The following is a 20,124-nucleotide window of genomic DNA, read 5'->3' on the forward strand; positions in this document are numbered from 1 at the left end:
AGGTCAATGTGATTTTTTTAACCAAGCTTGCACTTAGAGCATATTGGGTACTCTAGCATGCTGCTATTATTGTATTTTTTTTTTTTTTTTTTTGCGGTATGCGGGCCTCTCACTGTTGTGGCCTCTCCCGTTGCGGAGCACAGGCTCCAGACGCACAGGCTCAGCGGCTGTGGATCATGGGCCTAGCCGCTCCGCGGCATATGGGATCCTCCCAGACTGGGGCACGAACCCGTGTCCCCTGCATCAGCAGGCGGACTCTCAACCACTGCGCCACCAGGGAAGCCCTATTATTGTATTTTTAAAAAATATTTTTATTAGAGTATAATTGTTTTACAATGGTGTGTTAGTTTCTGCTTTATAACAAAGTGAATCAGTTATACATATACATATGTTCCTATATCTCTTCCCTCTTGTGTCTCCCTCCCTCCCACACTCCCTATCCCACCCCTCTAGGTGGTCACAAAGCACTGAGCTGTTCTCCCTGTGCTATGTGGCTGCTTCCCACTAGCTATCTATTTTACATTTGGTAGTGTATATATGTCCATGTCACTCTCTCACTTTGTCCCAGCTTACCCTTCCCCCTCCCCGTATCTTCAAGTCCATTATCTAGTAGGTCTGTGTCTGCTATTATTGTATTTTATTTTATTAGGGGTGGTGGGGAGGAGAGATGGAAGGAGACCATAGAGTGAGGGGCATTCCAGGCATGACTAGAGTAAAGAAAAAGAACATTTATGTTTATCTGAAACTATAATTAGCCTCTGTGTTTCATCTGTATTTGAGGACAGAGTTTTGTGTGTGTGTGTGTGTGTGTGTGTGTGTGTGTGTGTGTGTGTGTGTTGGGATCAGGGGGAAGGCCAGGAGCAAGAGGTTACATTCATGGATTTAACCCACATAGCAGGGTAAAAACCTGCTTCCAAAACACCCTTGTGCTGTTACCCCAGGCTCTGCTGCTGTGGTCCTCCCAGGAGATTCCTCTTCACCCATGTCGCCTGTGAGATGTGCAATGGTTACCACAGAACATGGCAGCTTCTACCCTCCCACAATCCTCATTCACCACTTTGTTCTTCCCATGAATCTGCTAATATGCATACTTCATCTTTGCCCTTTTAATTTCCTCACACTACAGAACTTGGAAAAACCCCTGTGTGAAGAATGTGAACTTTGGTCTCAGACTGGAGTTTCAGTGCTGGCTTTGCTGTTCACCATTTGCATAACCTTGGGCATGCAGGTAACCATCTGAGCCTCAGTTTCTCAGTATGCAGACAGTTGGGGTGGACAGTGGACTGAATGGTTGTGTCTCCCTCAAATTCATAGATTGAAATCCTAATCCCCAAAGTGATGATATTAAGAGGCAGAGCATTTGGGAGGTGATTAGGTCATGAGGGTGGAGCCCTCATGAATGGGATTAGCGTCCTTTTAAAGACAACCCCAGAGGGCTCTCTCACTCTCTTTCTGCTATGTGAAAATCCAACAAGAATTCTGCAACACAGAAGAGGGATTTCACCAGAACCCAGTCATGCTGGCACCGTCATCTCAGATTTTCATCCTTCCATACCTATAAGAAGTAAATGCTGTTATTTATAAGCTACCCAGTCTATGCTGCTTTATTATAGCAGGCCGACCTGCCTAAGACAGAGTACTTGCTTCACAGAGTTGTTTGAGGAACAAATGAGATCACACTTTTCAAGTACTTGGCACAGGGCCTGCCTGGCACATGGCAAGTACTCACCAATACTAACGTCCTTGCCCAGCTTCCCTGGGGTAACCATTGATTGGCCTCTCCAAGCCTTCCTGGCTCTCCCCCACTGGGTTAGTGCCTTCCTTTTACACCATATTTACTGAATTAGCTTGCCAATAATTAACTTACCTATTTGAATGCCCCAGTAAACTCTTAGATTCTTTGGGAGAAGGGCTTCCATCTTTTATCTCTGATTCCCTAAGCCCTACCATGGGGTCCACTACATGGTGGGTGCTCATTAAACATTGGTTGCATGAATGAATGAAATGGTTTCTGCCCAGCAGCTTCACCTGCTGGTGGTTCTGGACAGAAAATAAAGGAGGAAGAGGCAACATCATCTGTCAGATTAAGGGAGAAAATCTCTGAGGCTTCAGTCTAAACCATTAGCTTAAATACATGCTGCTCACCACTACTCCCAAATATGTCATACCCCAGATCTCCGAATGAGATGGAGACTGTTGCCTGTCTCCATGCGGTGTTACTGTTTCTGCACCAAACACACCTGTGCGTTTACATTGCTGAAACTGTAATGTGTGCATTTAACATATAACACTTGTCCTCATGACTCACCATTCTGCCTCAAAGGTTGCCATTAAATCACTGTTTTATCTTTTAGGGATTGGAATTTGAGAACTACTGACTACCTTTTTATATCTTCTTTTCTCCCCACAGAGACTTGCTTGATGTATTTGACAGGAAAGAGGCAGTGGGACCCAAGAAAGTTTTCAGCCCTAGTGTCAAGGAACACCGGGGTGTCTTCCATGGCTTACCAGGTCAGGAAGTAATTATTACCCACAGACTACCTTGTCCATGCAGCAGCCAGCAGAAAACTAATAGTTTGTGCATGTCAGTGTTATCCTCTGGTCATGGTAGACAGAAAGGAGCCCAAGAACTAATGTCCTGAAAGATGGATTCTGCTCTCCAAATTCTCAAGGCTCTATTCATTAGTAAGGATGACAAAGATCTAGAGGTCAGAGTTGTTTATAAACAGAGAGATAAAAATTTGGGCTGAAGCTCAGAGGCCAATAGGCTGATCATGCATGCCTCTGCTTGTTTTAAGGATGTTTACTGAAAGGAAGTGATGGCATGAAATACATTTTCAAGGGTAGTTTTATAGAGAGGTTTCCTGTCATCTGTCTATCTATTTATCTATCATCTATTTATCTTCTATCTATCATCATCATCATATAGAGGGCAAAGCCCTGGACTTCAAGCAGGAGTCTTAATTCAAGTCTAAGTTCCAACTGTGACTCTGCCAGTAATTTACTCTTTCTTCATGGATAAGTCATGTAACCTCTTACTTGTGGGCACCAGAGTATTCTGGATAACTGCTAAAGTCATCTTTAGGTTAAAAAATAATCTATAGACCCCCAAATATCCTCCACTATAAACAAGCTTACATAGATAAATTTTTCTTCTGTACGTCAAATTTTTGGTATGACAGTGTTGTACTTTTTTCAACGTGTTGGATATACCTCTACATCACAGGAAGACCCCTTGGATAACAAGTAGGTAGAGAATATTTATGCACAGTTAATAGCTCCATTTTATTCTTTCAAATGATTGGAGAAGTTATCAGCTGTGCTTTTGATTTTATGACATGCTCTTGCTGAATCTATGCCTTATCTTATACTGAGTTCTTAGTTTTGGACACAACTCCCAAGATGACTCTTTCTTTCCCTCCTTTCTTTCTTCCTTCCTTCCCTCCTCCCTCCCTCCCTCCCTCCCCCCCACCTCCCTCCTTCTCTCTCTCTCTTTCTTTCTTTGAAACACACCGTGATGAAATGCCTAGTATCACATAGCGGGGGAATCTTTCCCTTAGTCTGAACTTCGATGGCAGTCTCTGGTAAATGCATCGTGTTAACTTATGTGACATTGATGAGACTTAACATTGCCTGGCTTCCTGCTTATGAAGTTCCCATTCAAAGAGAATGATGCCAGTGAGAAAAAGGCACAGCAGTTCCAGAAATCAATACTGGACTAACTTCTGATTAATATGGGACTCTTTGGCAATTTTCTCATATGGAATGACATTTCCTCTTGTAATCTGAGGCAAATTCAACTGAAATGAAAAAAGGCAATTGCTAAAGAATAAAGTAATATGATTTTTCATTTTATACAAATGAAAAATGAAAAAGAGGGCCTCCGAGAACTGGATTCAATGGAGGTAAGATGTTCCTTCTCCTTGCTGACTATAGTTACTACTTGGATTGTAACATGGGGAGTGGAATGCTGCATTTTGCATTCTATGAAAATATTTCCAAAGCCATTCATTTGAAATGAAAACAAAGTTCAATTAAGCATAGAGAAAGTCACCGGGAGTAACATGCTTAATCTCCCTGGTGATATTTCATCACATTTAACACTGTGTTCCTCTGAGGAGTGAGTGCACAGAACACTTCCCAAGGAACTGAGAAGTATAAGGCAGTTACAAGTTGGTCTATCCTTCCATACACATTCATGTTTTAGTCAGGGTTGGGGTAGGGGGGGCTAAAGCAAAGTTATAAACAGGCAAGTCTGAAAAAATATTTTTAAAGGGCTCAAAACACTATGTTTGAAAGCTTTCCTCCAAACACTTTGAGTTGTGTGCCTTTATTTCCTTGCTGGAAATATGTATTAAGACAATAACCAGACCCTTTAAAATTTGGAATCTATAATCTTTTGGATTCTTATTGGACTGAAGTTCTCCACTGTATTTACTGTCTATGAAATGAATGGAGTATATGAAACTGAAAGAGAATGAAGCTACTAAAATACTCCACTGTCCTAGGACCCTGGAAGAAAGCATTCATTTATATGTACTGTTCTAATAACAACTCCCTCTTACCCATTTAAGAAGGTTCTTTGCTCCACTTGAAAATATAAATATTCTTTAAAAAATAATGCTGGCCCCATGAAATCAAGTGGATAATCAAATGATAAGAATGTCACCTTTTATGTAATTGGGGCTCTGTGCCTACTTATTAATTAACACAAGGAAAATGGAGGGATATTGGCATTGTTCCAATATACTACACTAAACAATTAAAATACTTCAAGTAAATTACGAATATCTCCTCCAGAAAATCAATTTTGCAATGCCATGATTTCAGTCTTGACCCTTAATCTGTTGAAGGCAAATTTAACTTTAATAAAATGGATTTTCTTTAGAAGACTTTCTAAATTCAGCCTGAAATTAATCCAGGCTGGTCTTTTCCATCGTCAGTCTGGGTTAGTGAGAGTGTTTTATAAGATTTGCTCAGACATATGAAATCCAAGCTTTCAAAGAGAGTGGAAGCTCACTAGGCTATTGCCATCCACTGCACGGGTCCCACGCAGGAGCTGAGTTTCATTAGAGTAAACAAGCTCTGTTTTTTGTGTGCCCTGTATTGCATTCACCTTGACGATAACTTTTATTTAGTTTTATAGTGACCTGCCTCCCACTCTCCAGGAAGCTGGATTGGACCACAACATACATTAGGATAATTTAGAAACACATGTTATTATGTACCTGGTTTATACCAGTCAATGTCCAGGCAACTGACTCATTGCCTTGTTTAATCCTCATCCCAACCCTCTCAATGTCAGTATTAGTATCCTCATTTTATTGATGAGGAAATTACCTCAGAGAGGTTAAGAAACTTGCCAGAATTCACACAGCAAAGAAGTGGTAGAGCCAGGAGCCCAGGTCTGCTTAGTTCTATATCTCTTCACTAGAACACATTGTGTCCCATAAGTATAGTGGCTTCTACGAGAATGTTGGCTTCCAAAATTCCCAATCCTTTTGACAAGATTCTCCTTCTTTCCTTCTTTTATGGATTACCTGGCATTGATTTTCTCAACTGGCTCAATAGAATGGTTTTGCACAATTCCTTTTTTTCTCCCTAGTCATCTAATGTATGTTCAAATCAAGCAAATGGATTGTGTGCTTACTGGCTGCCATTTTGTAGTGATTTCACCCCATTCTTCCATGCTTACCCCTGCCTCTTTGTACCTCCTGAGCCAGTTGATGAGACAGACATACCAGAGCCTCTTCCAGGGTAGAATTTTAGAAATGATTTACAATCTTAAGTCATGGGGATCTTTCAAAAGTGAGGATATGTCCGCCTCTCTTCTCTATTTATTCTCTCCCATGATCTCACCCAGGTTTAAATGCCATCTGGATCCCAATGACTTCCACTTTTATATCTGTAGTTCTGTATCCTGAAATCCAGCCTCATGTATCCAACTGCCTACTCTACACCTCTTCTTTGATGCCCATCTTGAGTTTAACATATTTGAAATTCTGATTCCCTTCCTACCCATGAATATGCTTCATCCATAATCTTCCCCATCTCAGATGATTGAAAAGTCTTCCTTCCATTTACTCAGGATAAAAACCTTAGTTATATTTGACTCCTCTCTCTCATATCACACACCCAATCTGTCAGTAAATCTCTTGGCTCTTCCTTCAAAATATACCCGATCATTTCTCCTCTCCTCCCCCAAGTTTGCCTGATCATGATCAGCATTGCTACAATCATCTCCCAACTTTTGTTCATGCCCTTATAGTCTATCCAAGCAAACAGAGAGATCCTCTTGTCAGGAGATCATGTCACCCTCTGCTCAGAGTCTTAGATTGACTTTTCATTACAAATGGCCTCCAAGGGAAAGACTGATGGGGAAGATTGACCCATCTAGTACCAATCTCTATGCCTTCTCTGGTTTCTGTGTGTGCTTAATAATGGCAGTGCCACTGTGTTCCTTTGAATGACAGTGGTTTCCACTGGTAGTCCCATGCCAAGGAAGAGACAGGAGCTGCAGGGGGCTTAGGATGATATAAGCCTGAACTTTTAACGTTCCCACAAGTTCTGTGCATAATTTATGTCCCTTCCAGAGTGGAAACAAGTGCAAAAAGCAAAGAGATGGCTCTTCAAACTGAACTAAAGTTGGAATTAAGAGAAGAACATGCCAATAAGCTTCATGTAATGTGAAAGTATCAGCATTACAACTGGTTTAAAGACCTCAGAGCTTAGCTTTCCTTGCTCCTTAGGGAGGAAGACAGTAGGAAAGTAAGAGCATAGAAAAGTCCCCGGGAGGACCTATCATGGAATGCTTGGTCTCCCACTATGGATGAGTAAATTATTGTTCAGGAAATGTTCACTCCCTCCCCAGCACCAACTCCATGGGAGTATTTTGATGTTGGGCTTGGCCATGTGACTTGCTTTGACCAGTGGGAAATGGATAGAAGTGACAGTGTGTGAGTTTCAAGCCTAGGTCTTAAGAAACCTCACACATTTCTGACCCCCAGCATAAGAAGTACATGATCCCAGAAAAATAAGAGCTTTGTGGAGCCAAGTTACCCTAACTGACCTGCAGACCTATAGAGCCACTCCAACCAACCCACAGATGCAGTAGTGAGAAATCAATGCCTATCCCTAAATGCTTGTTTATTATGCAGAAGTTGCTGACTAATAGAGTCACTCACTAGATGTGTGTCCTTGACAAATGGCTCCACTTCTTAGAGCCTTGCTTTCCTCATCTATAAACTGGGATAACAATTGTACCTATTTTGAGGATGGGACTTTGTGAGCACCAGGTAAGGTGCTGCACATGAAGCTCTAGCACAGAGCCTAGAGTGCAGAAAGTGCTTGGTTAACATCTCTTCCTTGTTCCTGATGCTGAGCACTTTGCAGAGTGGGTACCACATCTGCGTGAGTGTGGCAGACTGAAGCTATGCTGGGGTGTAGTTCTGGGTAGCAGCAGAAGAACCGGCTGGTTGGGGGCCAAGGTCAGTTGTCCCTGGGTAGTGTGTTTGGGCGGCAGCTGTGAGGACCCATTTCTTTCTTGCTTGCTTAAAAGTATGAAAGCAGGGTACTCTGATAGTTGCCCCTGAGCAGGTGTTTTTGTCTTTGTCTCTACCAGAATTCATGGGCCAATGAATAACCTGCTGCTTCCTGTAGAGCCTCGGTGGGGAGGGGGGACTTCCAGGCTTGTGTTTCTTACCCACTGGCTGTGTCCTCGTGCATGACTCCTGTGTCAGAAACTCCCCTTCTTGCCGCCTGCTGGCCCACCTTCCAAGAGCTGGATGCCTTGGGGCGTTCAGCTGGAGGGAAGAGTGCTAGTGCTTTCTTTCTGAGAAAATCAATCCCTTTCAGCCACAGTGTCCTGGGCATCACAGTGTCTAGGCCATTCCCACAGGTCGGGCCAATAATTATCCCTGCAGTGTTACTTCCTTCAGGTATGTGATAAGTGCTCCTGGGAATACCTCCATTATTCCCCAACAGTGTAAAAGCACAAAATACCTGTGATTAAGGATGTAAACTGGTTACCTTTCCCCATACTGAGTCTCTTTATCTTGCTTTAGTTCCCTTTGGCCCTGACAGATAGCTGAGGGGACAAGAGAAGGGGGTGCTCCTGCTCTCTCTTAGTCCCACTTCTAGGAGCCTATATCTAGGGCAGTGAGGGCATTTCTTCAAATATGCTTCTGCATAAACTCCTTAGCCTGTTCTCAAGAACCTTCAAGATCTGACTCAAGACCATCTTTCCTGCAATTCCCTCTGCCCCGTCAATGCTACCGTAGGGGGCCATTCGTTTCTCCATTTATTCAGGCCATCATTAATGTTTATTGGATGTGCTGTGGGCACAAGAGGAAGAGCTGATGAAGGCAAAGTTCCTTCCTTTGAACTATTGAGTCCTTTAAATGCTCTCCTTGCTTTTGTATATGCTGCTTGGAATCTCCTTCCCTCCCTCCCTCCCTCTTTTCTTGCTTTATTTTCTTACCAAATGTTTACTCATCTATTCAGTGTTTATTTGAATAGCAATCACTATGTATAACCTTGCCATGAATTTTAGGCAGATTTTCTATGATCCCAAAGAGTTCTGTTCCTATTTTTAATACATTGTAATTGTTACACAGATTAAAAAAAAAATTAACACGTATTTATTTATTTGGCTGCATCAGGTCTTAGTTGCGGCATGCGGGATCTTTCATTGTTGCACTTTGGCTCTTCCTTGTGGCGTGCGGGCTTCTCTCTGGAGAGTGGATGGGCTCAGTAGTTGTGGTGCACAGGTTCTTTAGTTGTGGCATGCGGGCTCTGCTCTCTAGTTGTGGCACACAGGCTCTAGAGTGGTGTGTTCAGTAGTTGCAGTGTGCGGGCTCTCTAGATGTGGTGCACGGGCCCCAGAGCTCACAGGCTCAGGAGTTGTGGCATGTGGGCTCTCTAGTTGTGGCACACGGGCCCTAGAGTGCACGGGCTCAGTAGTCATGGTGCGTGGGCTTAGTTGCCCCACGGCATGTGGGGTCTTAGTTCAACCAGGCATTGAACCCACGTCCCCTGCTTTGGAAAGCGAATTCTTAACCACTGGACCACCTGGAAAATCCCCTGTTATACAAATCTTTATGAAACACTATGATATGTCTGTCTCTCTGACTACAGAGTGAGGGACTCATGGACGGGAAACATGTTCTATTGATCTCTCTATTCCCTGGTACTCAGGACCACTTAATAAATACTTGTAACAAATATTTAGTCAACAAATGAATGGAGGTCTTTGGTCTTAACTTTGCTATCCTCTTCAGCTATTGCCAAAGTCTGTCCTTCTCAGTTCCTACAGACCCAATGGGGATGAGTCAGCAGGAACAGCTAACTTGAAGTAGAAGTTCCCCTCAGCCACAGAACTGCTATTCATCATTGTTTCCAACAAGATCTGTCACCCTGGCTCTCTAGCCCCTATTTGCTTCAGAATTGATACCCGTTCATAAGAAAGGCCATCTTCCCATAGCACAAACCCATACAGATGCTTTCATCTTTGGCAGCAACCACATCACTTAATATTAATCAGACCAGAGCTAGGGGGTGGAGCAGGGAGGGAAGTCCCACTAATGATTGACTCTGTAGCTGGCAATCTCTTAGATTGTGTATTGAGGCTTAATGTGTGATTTCATGGCTTTTCGTGGTTTCTAAACTGCAAATTCAAGATTATGTGAAAACATTTTATTTAATTTTTAGGCTCTTTTAATCAAAAAAGTTAAAAAAAACCCTAATAATCCTTTATGGGCAGTTATAAAAACTATCTGCACACAAGACAGAAATGTCTCCCTTTGCTGATCAATCTAAGTTTGAACTTAGAGAGGACTCCATAGGGGCACTGATGAGGAACGGTGGTATGATTTTGGAGATAACTTAATTCTTCTAGGTGATTCTCCAGGTTTATTCACCACCGCCAGCATTCCCAACCTCAACCTCTTCATATGGAAGTGACTTCATATGGGAGTGAGTGCCTGTGGGGAGGGCTGGTGTCCGGCTCATCTTTTTATTCCAGGAGCTTCACTTGGTGGCTGTCATGAGGAAGGTGTGCAGGAAATGCTTGCTGAATTGATGAATAATTGAACAAGAGAAGGTTTCTCCATATTCTCCTTCCAGCAGTCTGAGGTGAGATCTGTAAGCATTCACTCTGTCTTTCCCTGTCACCATTGGAGGTAGAAGCACCAGTGGCCTCCACCAAGTGAGGATATTCAAAGGGGATGTGGGGTGTTAGAATGTTTGTGTGTTGCTTTTTACATTTGCAAAAATCAGTTTCAGAATCCTAGATTTAGAAAGACCGAGAAATCTGAAGTTCAACTTCTTCACTTAACAAATGAGGAAACAGAGCCAAAGTGAAGAAGTTCCTTGATTAAGGACAAAATTGGCACATGAATTCCACTTTTCTGGTCACTCCTAATTAGTTTTTTTTTTCCTGTACTGTTTTCTTTCATTCCCTTGGTGTGTGCTATTTCCCATAACTATCCCCAAATCTTGCAAACTCTGGGATTGCTGTGGAAGACAGTAGCATCCTTTCCCCTCTACTCCCTTCAACTTTGCACTCTTCCCTCTTTTTTGCTTAAGGATTCTGGGGATAAAACACTCTAGAAACCCAAGGAAACTGGACAGAGTTCTCTAGATCATCGTATCACACATGTAAATGAAGAAAAATGCCACCCTGCCTCCACCTGAAAGGGAGACCCAACGACACAGAGAGGGAGATGTGGTCTCGCTGAGGGCTTCTGGATGTTTTGAAGTTGGATCCAAACCACCTGGTGAATGCTTTTTCAATCACATAATTGGCAAAGCCCCAAATGTGGCCAGCTGACATGGTAGAGTCTGTCAGCTAGCAGAGTCCCCCAGCTCTTTACCAATCCATGGGATAATGATGACCATCATCATAATAATCATTATTGCCTTAGACAGGCGTGGATGACAGAGGCACTCTGGGGGCTTCTGTTTGAAATGAGCTGCTTCTTAGCCAACCTTCACTCTCCAGAGTGACTTTCTACAGAATTATAGGATCATGAAGCTGAAAGAGGCCCTTGGAGATCATCAGTTATGCCCTTCTGCCTTCAGAGAGGACTAACCTTTATAGAATAGTTGCTATACAAAATTGAACCAAACTTACTTTTATATGTTATCCTTGTGATAGTGTCTCTGTTGAGCATTCGATTAAGAAATGGGTTTGATGAATCAGAAACCTAGGGGAGAAAAGAAAATATTAATAACTGAGCAGTACTATTTCAAGATAAACATCGCCTCCATGCATTTACTTATTCACTCATATTTATTGAGTCCCTACCATGCTATAAACACTATGATGGCTGGAAATTCAGAGATCAAATATATGGAATCTGCTTTCCAGAATCCACAGTCTAGAGAAAGAAGACAGGTAAGTAACCTAATGGTTATAATTTAGTGTGAAGAGTGCTATGATAGAGTTACAGGTATGATGATATTAGAAGAAGACCATCCACCTGGGGAATCTTAGGCACTAAGGCCTGAGTTAAGTCTTGAAGGATCAGGGGACGTTAGCAAAGTGCTTTGGTGGTATAGTGTGGAAAAGGAGGAAAGGTGAAGAAAAACATGACATACAGAGGATTGTGCACACATGGACTTGGGAGAACTAGTCATGCCCAGGGAAGTATTTCAGTGTAGGTGAAGGTGAGAGTATGAGGGAAGGATGCGAGGTAAGGATAGAGAGGTAGGCAGGTGCTAGGTCATGTCAGGCTTTGAGTGTTATGTTGGGGCATTTAAACTTTATTCTGTAGGGATGGGGAAATATCAGAGAGTTTTAAGTAAGGAGTAGGGAGTGACATATTAGGAAGGGGATAGTTTTCCAAGTAGAGAGTGAGAGAAAGAGTACCCAGAGTGGTGATATCAGAAGATGAAAAAGATCTCTAGGATATAATATAGAATCTTATACCACTGCTCGGTATTACATGAATCAAATATATCATAAGCCATGTCATTCAGTCAATCAATCAATCATCCATCAATCTGTCTTTTCATCCATCCAAAAAATATTTACCAAATTCCTATTATGGGTGACACATTTTACTAGATGTTCAGGGATCAGTTCCCATTTTATGCCCATGCCGTTAGGTCTCCAAATTCCTTGTTTGGAGAACAAGCCAAGTTTCCAGGGGCTTAAGCCAGGGAACCACAATTTGGAGACCGTGATGGGCCCCCACAACACTGTGTATACTGTTTTCTTAACAACTCCCTTTTTACTCAGCCTTTTTCTAGGGACCATTGTTCATCCTAGTGATTTTTCTCCTACCTTGCTCAGCTGTGCTCTGTAATTTACACCTCAGCTGTTAATTGGATGTTGTGACACATCAACATTTTAAATCTGATTTATTCTGAGGGTTGGAAAAATTGAAGCAGATGATTATTATTATTAGATAAGCAACAGGAAATTTTTAGTTTGCTGAAAGCACAGATTGTTTATTTTCCCTCCATCTGCCTTTCCTTTCCCACGCAGTTTCCTGGGTGTGTTGTTGTGGTGAGACATACACCAAGGGGAGCTTGGTGAGTGACAATGTTCAACGGAGGTAAAATCCCACCCCAAATGGAGAAAAGTCCCAAATTAAACACTGCTGATCCCTGGAAGCTTTAGTGCTGAATCCAATTTCTACTTTGACATGCTCTTCAGCTATTTAAAAGATAGCCTGAAGCTGCCTGTTTGTGCTGATGCAGCCCATGAAAGGAGAGCCAAAAATAGATAGTCGTGGCAGGTGAGGAATCTGCCATGTCCCTTAATCAGGTGCCTTGGTTTCCTGGTACCTGGTGAGTCTGGGCAGAGCTAACATTGGGATTAGACATTTTTGTGCTGATTAAAAATAATTGAAAAATTTCCAAAGTGCACACAGATGACTTGTGGGCTCTAGCATGTTGGCTGTGTGGGTGAGGGGATAAAATATGTACTTGGTATAAGTGAGCTTAAGTGGGAAGTTAATGGTGTGTGATTGAGCAGCAATTATAGTGAAATTTCAGTTCTCTGTGGTCATAGGAAGGGTGGGGGATTAGGAGGGGACAGAGGTAAAACCCACAGTTAAACAAATTTCTTGTTTTAACAAACAATTCCAGTGCTTTTATGGCTCAGCTTTTGGGCCAGGGTGACATCTTGAGGACTCAGCTGACCTAGATAGGGGTCTCTCATTTTCTGTTCCTGCCTACCTTGAGGCAGGAACTGGGGAGGGGAGGCAGAAAGATCAGCAGGAGGGGAGGGGTACCAGAGGTTTTGTTCATGTCATTTCTAGGTACCAGTGTCCAGAACAAGGCTGGCCTCTGTCCCATGCTCAGTCAGTGTTTGGGGATGAGTAAATGACAAGTCACAGCTCGGATAACTCACTGTGGAGCATCTGGGAGTTGATTATGTTGGACAAAGAAGTGCTGTGGCTTATTTTGAGATCTAGCCAGAAAGCTTCAGGTTTGATCAGGGAAAGAACAGAAGCATCCCTAAGAGCCAAACTGGCCTGAGAAGATGCAGGAGCTAGTCACCATCCTTTCACTGACCTCAGGGTCTGGGGCATAAGTTCCACTCAACAACCAGCAAGGAAGTAGCATGACCTGCATCAGTAATCTCGGTGGAAAAAGTGTTTCTGCAGAGCTTGTGAAACACACCAGTAGTTTGCAGTTAGGAGGCTGACTCCCTGGTGAATCATCACAGTGTCAGCTGTAATGTGCCTGCACTTCCAGGATGACATACTCTGACTTAGGGGCTTTGAGCAAAGTGAGGTAATGCCAGTGGCAGAGGCTGAGGCACTCACCAAAGGTCAGGAGCTGTTGGGCAGCCCATCATGGCCGTGAGAGTTACTCGTGGAAGACCTAGCATTGGGAAAGCCACAGGGGATGAGAGCCCCTGGAAACACATGATGCAATTTTGTGAAATATCTTTAGGCTTCATAACAGTAAGCCTGACCCAGGTTGAATGCATCAGTTGGTTATCAGTATCATAATTGGGGCTCGTTGAGGGATATAGGTATTTGCCCCATGTTTGTGGGCAGCATGGGGATGTGCGGGAAAAGTTTTTAAATGCTGTTTTCTCTTTTCCCCCTCCCAGCTCTGTGAATAAGGTCATTAGTAAGGTTATTGACTTGCCTTAAAGTCAAGGAAGACTTGGGTTCTATTCCTTTATGGTCTGTTATGAACTATATGAATTAGGATGGAATGTCAAAGATTCTCTGAACCATTTTCCTCATCTGCAAGATAGGGACATGATGCCCACTCCACAGGTTTATTATTAGGGTTAAATGATAAAATATATGTAAAGTACATATCTCAGTGTCCGGCATCCAGGAACCCATTGTTTATTATAACAGGGTCTGTGATGATGCCAAGAGGTATAGAGCAGGGACTGGCAGGATCAGTCTGTACCAGGACCAGTTGCCTTTGGGAAGTCACATCAGGTATTAAAAGGCATGACAGCTTAAAAATTTACTTCCTCTATCAAAAGCCCCTTCCTATCTTTGCCAATGACAAGCTAGATGAGGTGGGGTTGGTGGCCAGTGGCAGCAATATGTCACTAATGCCTCTGTCCAATGTTCAGCTCTACTGGGGCCACAAAAAGGCCTGACCTGACCCAGGTGAGGGAGAGTAAGTTAGGAGGTGATGTGACCAGGCAGGGCAAAGTGCTTATTGACAAGGGTGATGCTCTCAGGGAGGGAGGGGGAGTAGTGACTGGGGTTGTCCCTGCACTCATTCTTCTGAGTGATGCTGGAGTTGCCCCTGTGCCCATTCTTCTGAGTGATGATGATGCCACCACGAAAGCTCTGTTAAAACTCACTAGTGCCAAATGCTGAATTTCTATTGAGTCATCAGATTCCAAGTTCTGATTGGAGCATTTCCTCTAACGGTCTGGCTAGAACTTCCCAAGGGGCTAGCACACTGACTGCCAACTTTTAGAACTGCCACCCTTTGCTTTTGATTTTTTTTCCCTTTTGGAAAGACAGTTTCTTTTGTTTTCTTTTTTCTTTTATTTATTTATTTTTAATTTGCAAACTTGTTTCACTCAACACCTGTCAAAATGTTAAAGGTAATTATTATTTTTTTAACAAATTAGAATTTGCTTGGTTGGAAGTTTGTTGTTGATGATGACTGTAAGACGATGTGGAGCCTCCCTAGGATGTCATAAAGTCAGCATTGGTGAGCTTTGCTTAATTATTCACAAGGATGCTTACAAAAGAGAGGGACAATGGAAGGGAAAGATGATACTCAGAGCAATTGTGGGAAGCTGGAGGGAGCTGTTTAGTGCAGTGCCTGGAGGGAAGAGATATCTCACATTTTCCTTTCATCTCTTTTTCCAAGGGTTATCTGATGGACAGGTCTTTAATCCTGTGGGGTGTCAGTGAGAAACCATCTCCCCTTCTATTGCTTCATTCTGATTCCTCTGCATGAGTGGGACCTAAAGCCTGCACCTGGATCCAGCACCTTTTTTCTCTCTAAGACAAAAGCTACCTGAATCCTCAGGCCCCAGTGCTCTGAAATGTCACTCATTGTTTTCGCATCTCACTGAAAGGGGCTTTATTTTTCATGAATCTCATGGAACCAAAAGTCACCCCCTGCAGCTTTTCTTTGGCATAGATAGTACCTCTGTTGCTATTTCTAAGATCCAACAGGACCGTAAACTGATATTCTGATTGGGGTGGGAATGGCAAGAAGAGAAGAATGAAGGAATGCAATACACTTACTTTTATAAATATAGAAACTACCACCAATCCATTTGGGCTCTTTGCAGCTTCTGTGACATTGGTATATAACTCGTGGTTATAGTGGATGAGCTGCACCTGGCAGGAGGGAAAAACAATAATAAGAACAAAAATCTAGCATTAAAAGATGTGAGGTACAGCATATCCACCCTACATAGGGGTAAATTGTAAAGTACATTGTAGAACAATTGGAAAGGTAATCCTATAATTGAAGAGATTTCAGGGATATGATCTGTGTGTGTGTGTGCATGTATTTTATACATGCACACACACATGCACACACATACAAAAATACCCATACATATTTGCAAATGTTTTCTGGTAACAATCATGCATTTAATAAGCTTGGTGCCCATCTGGCTCTGGCTTCATCTCAGGACATTTCCCCTAAAGTGTGTGTAAAGTGAATTTCCCTTATTAGGAGCAGAACTGCCCTACAGGGGTGGACATGTTTCCAGGCTACACCAACAGCTGCCATTGGCAGCAAGTAAATCTTCCTCATGGCCATGGACAAGCAGGGAATTACCAGGTCCTGAGTCAGCTCAGTGGCACTGAGAGGAGACTGGCCAGCCTGCAAGATGCAGTGCTTCTGATGGAGAGAGAGCTGATAGCTTAGGCTCCTGATGCACCAGCCTGCCCAGGTCACCTGACTGTGTAGGACTTAACTTGCTCTTCATTGAATGAAGATCAGCAATCTGCCTGTTGAGCCCTTGTGCATTCATTTCAGGCTGTGGCTTTAAAATAGCTTTTGATGTCCATGCCACTCTCTCACTTTGTCACAGCTTACCCTTCCCCCTCCCCATATCCTCAAGTCCATATATACACTAGCAAACATAATATAGATAGCTAGTGGGAAGCAGCCACATAGCACAGGGAGATAAGTTCGGTGGTTTGTGACCACCTAGAGGGGTGGGATAGGGAGGGTGGGTGAGAGGGAGACACAAGAGGGAAGAAATATTGGAACATATGTATATGTATAACAGATTCACTTTGTTATAAAGCAGAAACTAACACACCATTGTAAAGCAATTATACTCCAATAAAGATATTTAAAAAATAAATAAATAAAATAGCTTTTTTTTTAACAGTATGGAAGTATAATTTTGTAACAAACTAAAAGAAATTTAAAAAATACAAAAATCACCCTTCCCCACCTCTTTCTAATCCCAGTCCAAGCATTATGATTATTAAGAGTTTAGTATTTATTCCAGATTTTTTTTGTGCTTATTAATCACACACACACATAAGTGTAGAGCTTAAAAAACACTAGATGGATAAATTCCTAGAAACATACAACCTACCAAGACTGAATCAAGAAGAAATACACACATGAACAGACGAGTACAAATAAGGTGATTGAAGTAGTAATCAAAAATCTCTCAACAAAGAAAATCCCTGGACCAGATGACTTTATGGATGAATTCCACCAAACATTCAAGGAGGAATTCATACCAATCCTTCTTAAACTCTTCCAAAAAATAGAAGAAAAGAGAACACTTCTGAACACATTTTATGAGGCCAGCATCACCCTGATACTAAAGCCAGACAAAGACACTGCAAGAACAGAGAACTAAAGGCCAATAACCCTTATGTACATAGATGCAAAAATCTTTAATAAAATAATAGCAAACTAAACTCAACAACACATTAAAAGGATTATACACCATGACCAAGTAGGATTTATTCCTGGTATGCGAGGATTGTTCAGCACATACAAATCAACCAGTGTGATATACCACATTAACGTAATAAAAGATAAAAACCACATGACCATCTCAATAGATTCAGAAAAAGCATTTGACAAAATTCACCATCCATTCATGATAAAAAAATCTCAAAAAAACAGAAGGAACTTACCTCAATACAATAAAGACCATATATGAAAAGCCCACAGCTAACATCATAATTAATGGAGAAATACTGAAAATTTCTCCTCTAAGATCCAGTACAAGGCAAGGATGCCCACTCTTGCCACTTCTATTCAACAAAGTCTAGGCAAAGCAATTAGACAAGAAGAAATAAAAGACATCCAAATCAGAAAGGAAGAAATTAAAACTGCCTCTTTTTGCAGATGAAATGATCATATATGTAGAACACAATAAAGACTTAACCACACAAAAAAACTCTTGGCACTGATAAATGAATTCAGTAAAATTGCCAGATACAAATTCAGTATACAAAAATTAGTGGCATTTCTGTACACTAACAATGGACTATCCAAAAAGGAAGTTAAAAAAAAATCTCATTTACAGTAGCAACAACAAAAATAAGATACTTAGGAATAAGCTCAACCAAAGAAGTGAACAACTTGCACACTGAAAACTATAAAACACTGATGAAGCAAATTAAAGAAAATAAATGGAAAGACAGGCTTATGTTTGTGGGCTGGAAGAATTAATATTGTTAAAACATTCATGCTACTATAGTGATCTACAGATTCAATCCAATCCCTATCAAAATTCCAAAGGCATCCTTTACATAAATAGGAAAAAACCCCTAAAATTCATATGGAACCACAAAAGACCCTGAGTAGTCAAAGCAATCTTGAGCAAGAAGAACGAAGTTAGAAAGAAGCTAGAGGAATTACATTTCTTGGTTCCAAAATGTATTTCAAAGCTATAGTAATTAAAACAGCATAGATACATATGCATAAACCAGTGGAACAGAACAGAAGGCCTTGAAATAAATTCACACACTTATGGTCAACTGATTTTTGACAAGGGTTCCAAGAACACATAATGGGGAAAGGACAGACTCTTCAATAAATGATGTTGGGAAAATTGGATATCCCATGAAAAAGAATGAAATTGGACCCTTATCTCATACCACATACAGAAGTCAACTAAAAATGGATTAAGGACTTATATGTTAGACCTGAAACTATAAAACTACTAGAGGAAAACATAGGAAAATACTTCTTGACATTGGTCTTGACAGTATTTTTTTTTTTTTATGACAGCAAAAAGCACAGGCAAGAAAAGCAAAAACAGACAAGTGGGATTGTACCAAACTAGAAAGCTTCTGCACAGCAAAGGAAACAATCAAAAGAGCAAAATGGTAACCTACAGAATGGGAGAAAATATTCACAAACAATGTATCTGATAAGGGTTAATATTCCAAATATGCAAGTAACTCACAACAACTCAATAGCAAAAAAATAATAATAATAATAACCTGATAAAAAGTGGGCTAATTTGAATTGACATTTCTTAAAAGAAAACATACAAATGACCAATAGGTACATGAAATAGTGCACAACATCACCAATAATTGGGGAAATGCAAATCAAAACCACAATGAGATATAACCTCACACTTGTTAGAATGGCTATTACAAAAAAGACAAGCAATAACAAGTGTTGGTGAAGATGTGGACAAAAGGGAACACTTGTGCACTGTTAGTGGGAATGTAAATTGGTGCAGCCACTATGGAAAACTGGATGGAGGTTCCTCAAAAAATGAAAAGTGGAGTTCCTCAAAAAATGAAAAATAGAACTATCATAAGATCCAGCAACCCCATCTGTGTATATGTCCAAAAGAAATGAAATCTGGCTCTTAAAGAGATATCTGCACTCTCATGTTCGCTGTAGCATTGTTCACAGTAGCTAATATATGGAAACAACCTGAGCGTCCACTGAGGGATGAATGGAAAAGGAAAATGTGATATATACCCCTCCCAACACACTGGAATATTATTCAGTGATAAAAAATAACTGAAATCCTGTCATTTGTGACAACATAGATGAACCAGATGAGCCAGAAGGACCTTATGCTAGTGAAATATGCCAGACACAGAAAGTCAAATACTGTATGAACTCACTTATATGTAGAATCTAAAATAGTCAACTCATAGAAGGAGAGAATAGAATGGTGGTTGTCAGGGGTTGAGCAGAAAGGGAAATGAGATGTTCATCAAAGGGTACAAAGTTTCACTTATGAAGGTGAATGAGTTCTGGAGCTCTAATATACAGCATGGTGGTGATAGTTAACAATATTGTATCACACCCTTGAAATTTGCTAGATGTATAGATCTTAAATTAAATCCTTTTAATTTTTTTAACATCTTTATTGGAGTATAATTGCTTTACAATGGTGTGCTAGTTTCTGCTCTACAACAAAGTGAATCAGTTATACATACACATACGTCCCCACATCTCCTCCCTCCTGCATCTCCCTCCCACCCTCCCCATCCTACCCTTCTAGATGGTCACAAAGCACAGAACTCATCTCCCTGTGCTATGCGGCTGCTTCCCACTAGCTATCTATTTTACATTTGGTAGTATATATAAGTCCATGCCACTCTCTTACTTCGTCCCAGCTTACCCTTCCCCCTCCCCGTGTCCTCAAGTCCATTCTCTACATCTGCATCTTTATTCCTGTCCTGCCCCTAGGTTCTTCATAACCACTTT

At 41.5% G+C, this 20,124-nt stretch overlaps 1 protein-coding gene across 1 annotated transcript in view; it reads right to left on the reverse strand.

The window, feature by feature from the left end:
• Positions 1-20,124, reverse strand: part of CA10 (carbonic anhydrase 10) — a gene marked incomplete at its 5' end in the record, with an annotated part of 526,301 nt that overhangs the window by 8,527 nt on the left and 497,650 nt on the right. The window contains 2 exons of the mRNA XM_081218905.1: positions 11,132-11,204; positions 15,699-15,794. Of these exons, the coding sequence (XP_081075031.1) occupies positions 11,132-11,204; positions 15,699-15,794 (169 nt within the window). The remainder of the gene's footprint in view (positions 1-11,131; positions 11,205-15,698; positions 15,795-20,124) is intronic.

The sequence above is a fragment of the Mesoplodon bidens genome (assembly GCF_964165515.1).
Source record: "Mesoplodon bidens genome assembly, chromosome: 19".
NCBI lineage: Eukaryota > Metazoa > Chordata > Mammalia > Artiodactyla > Ziphiidae > Mesoplodon > Mesoplodon bidens.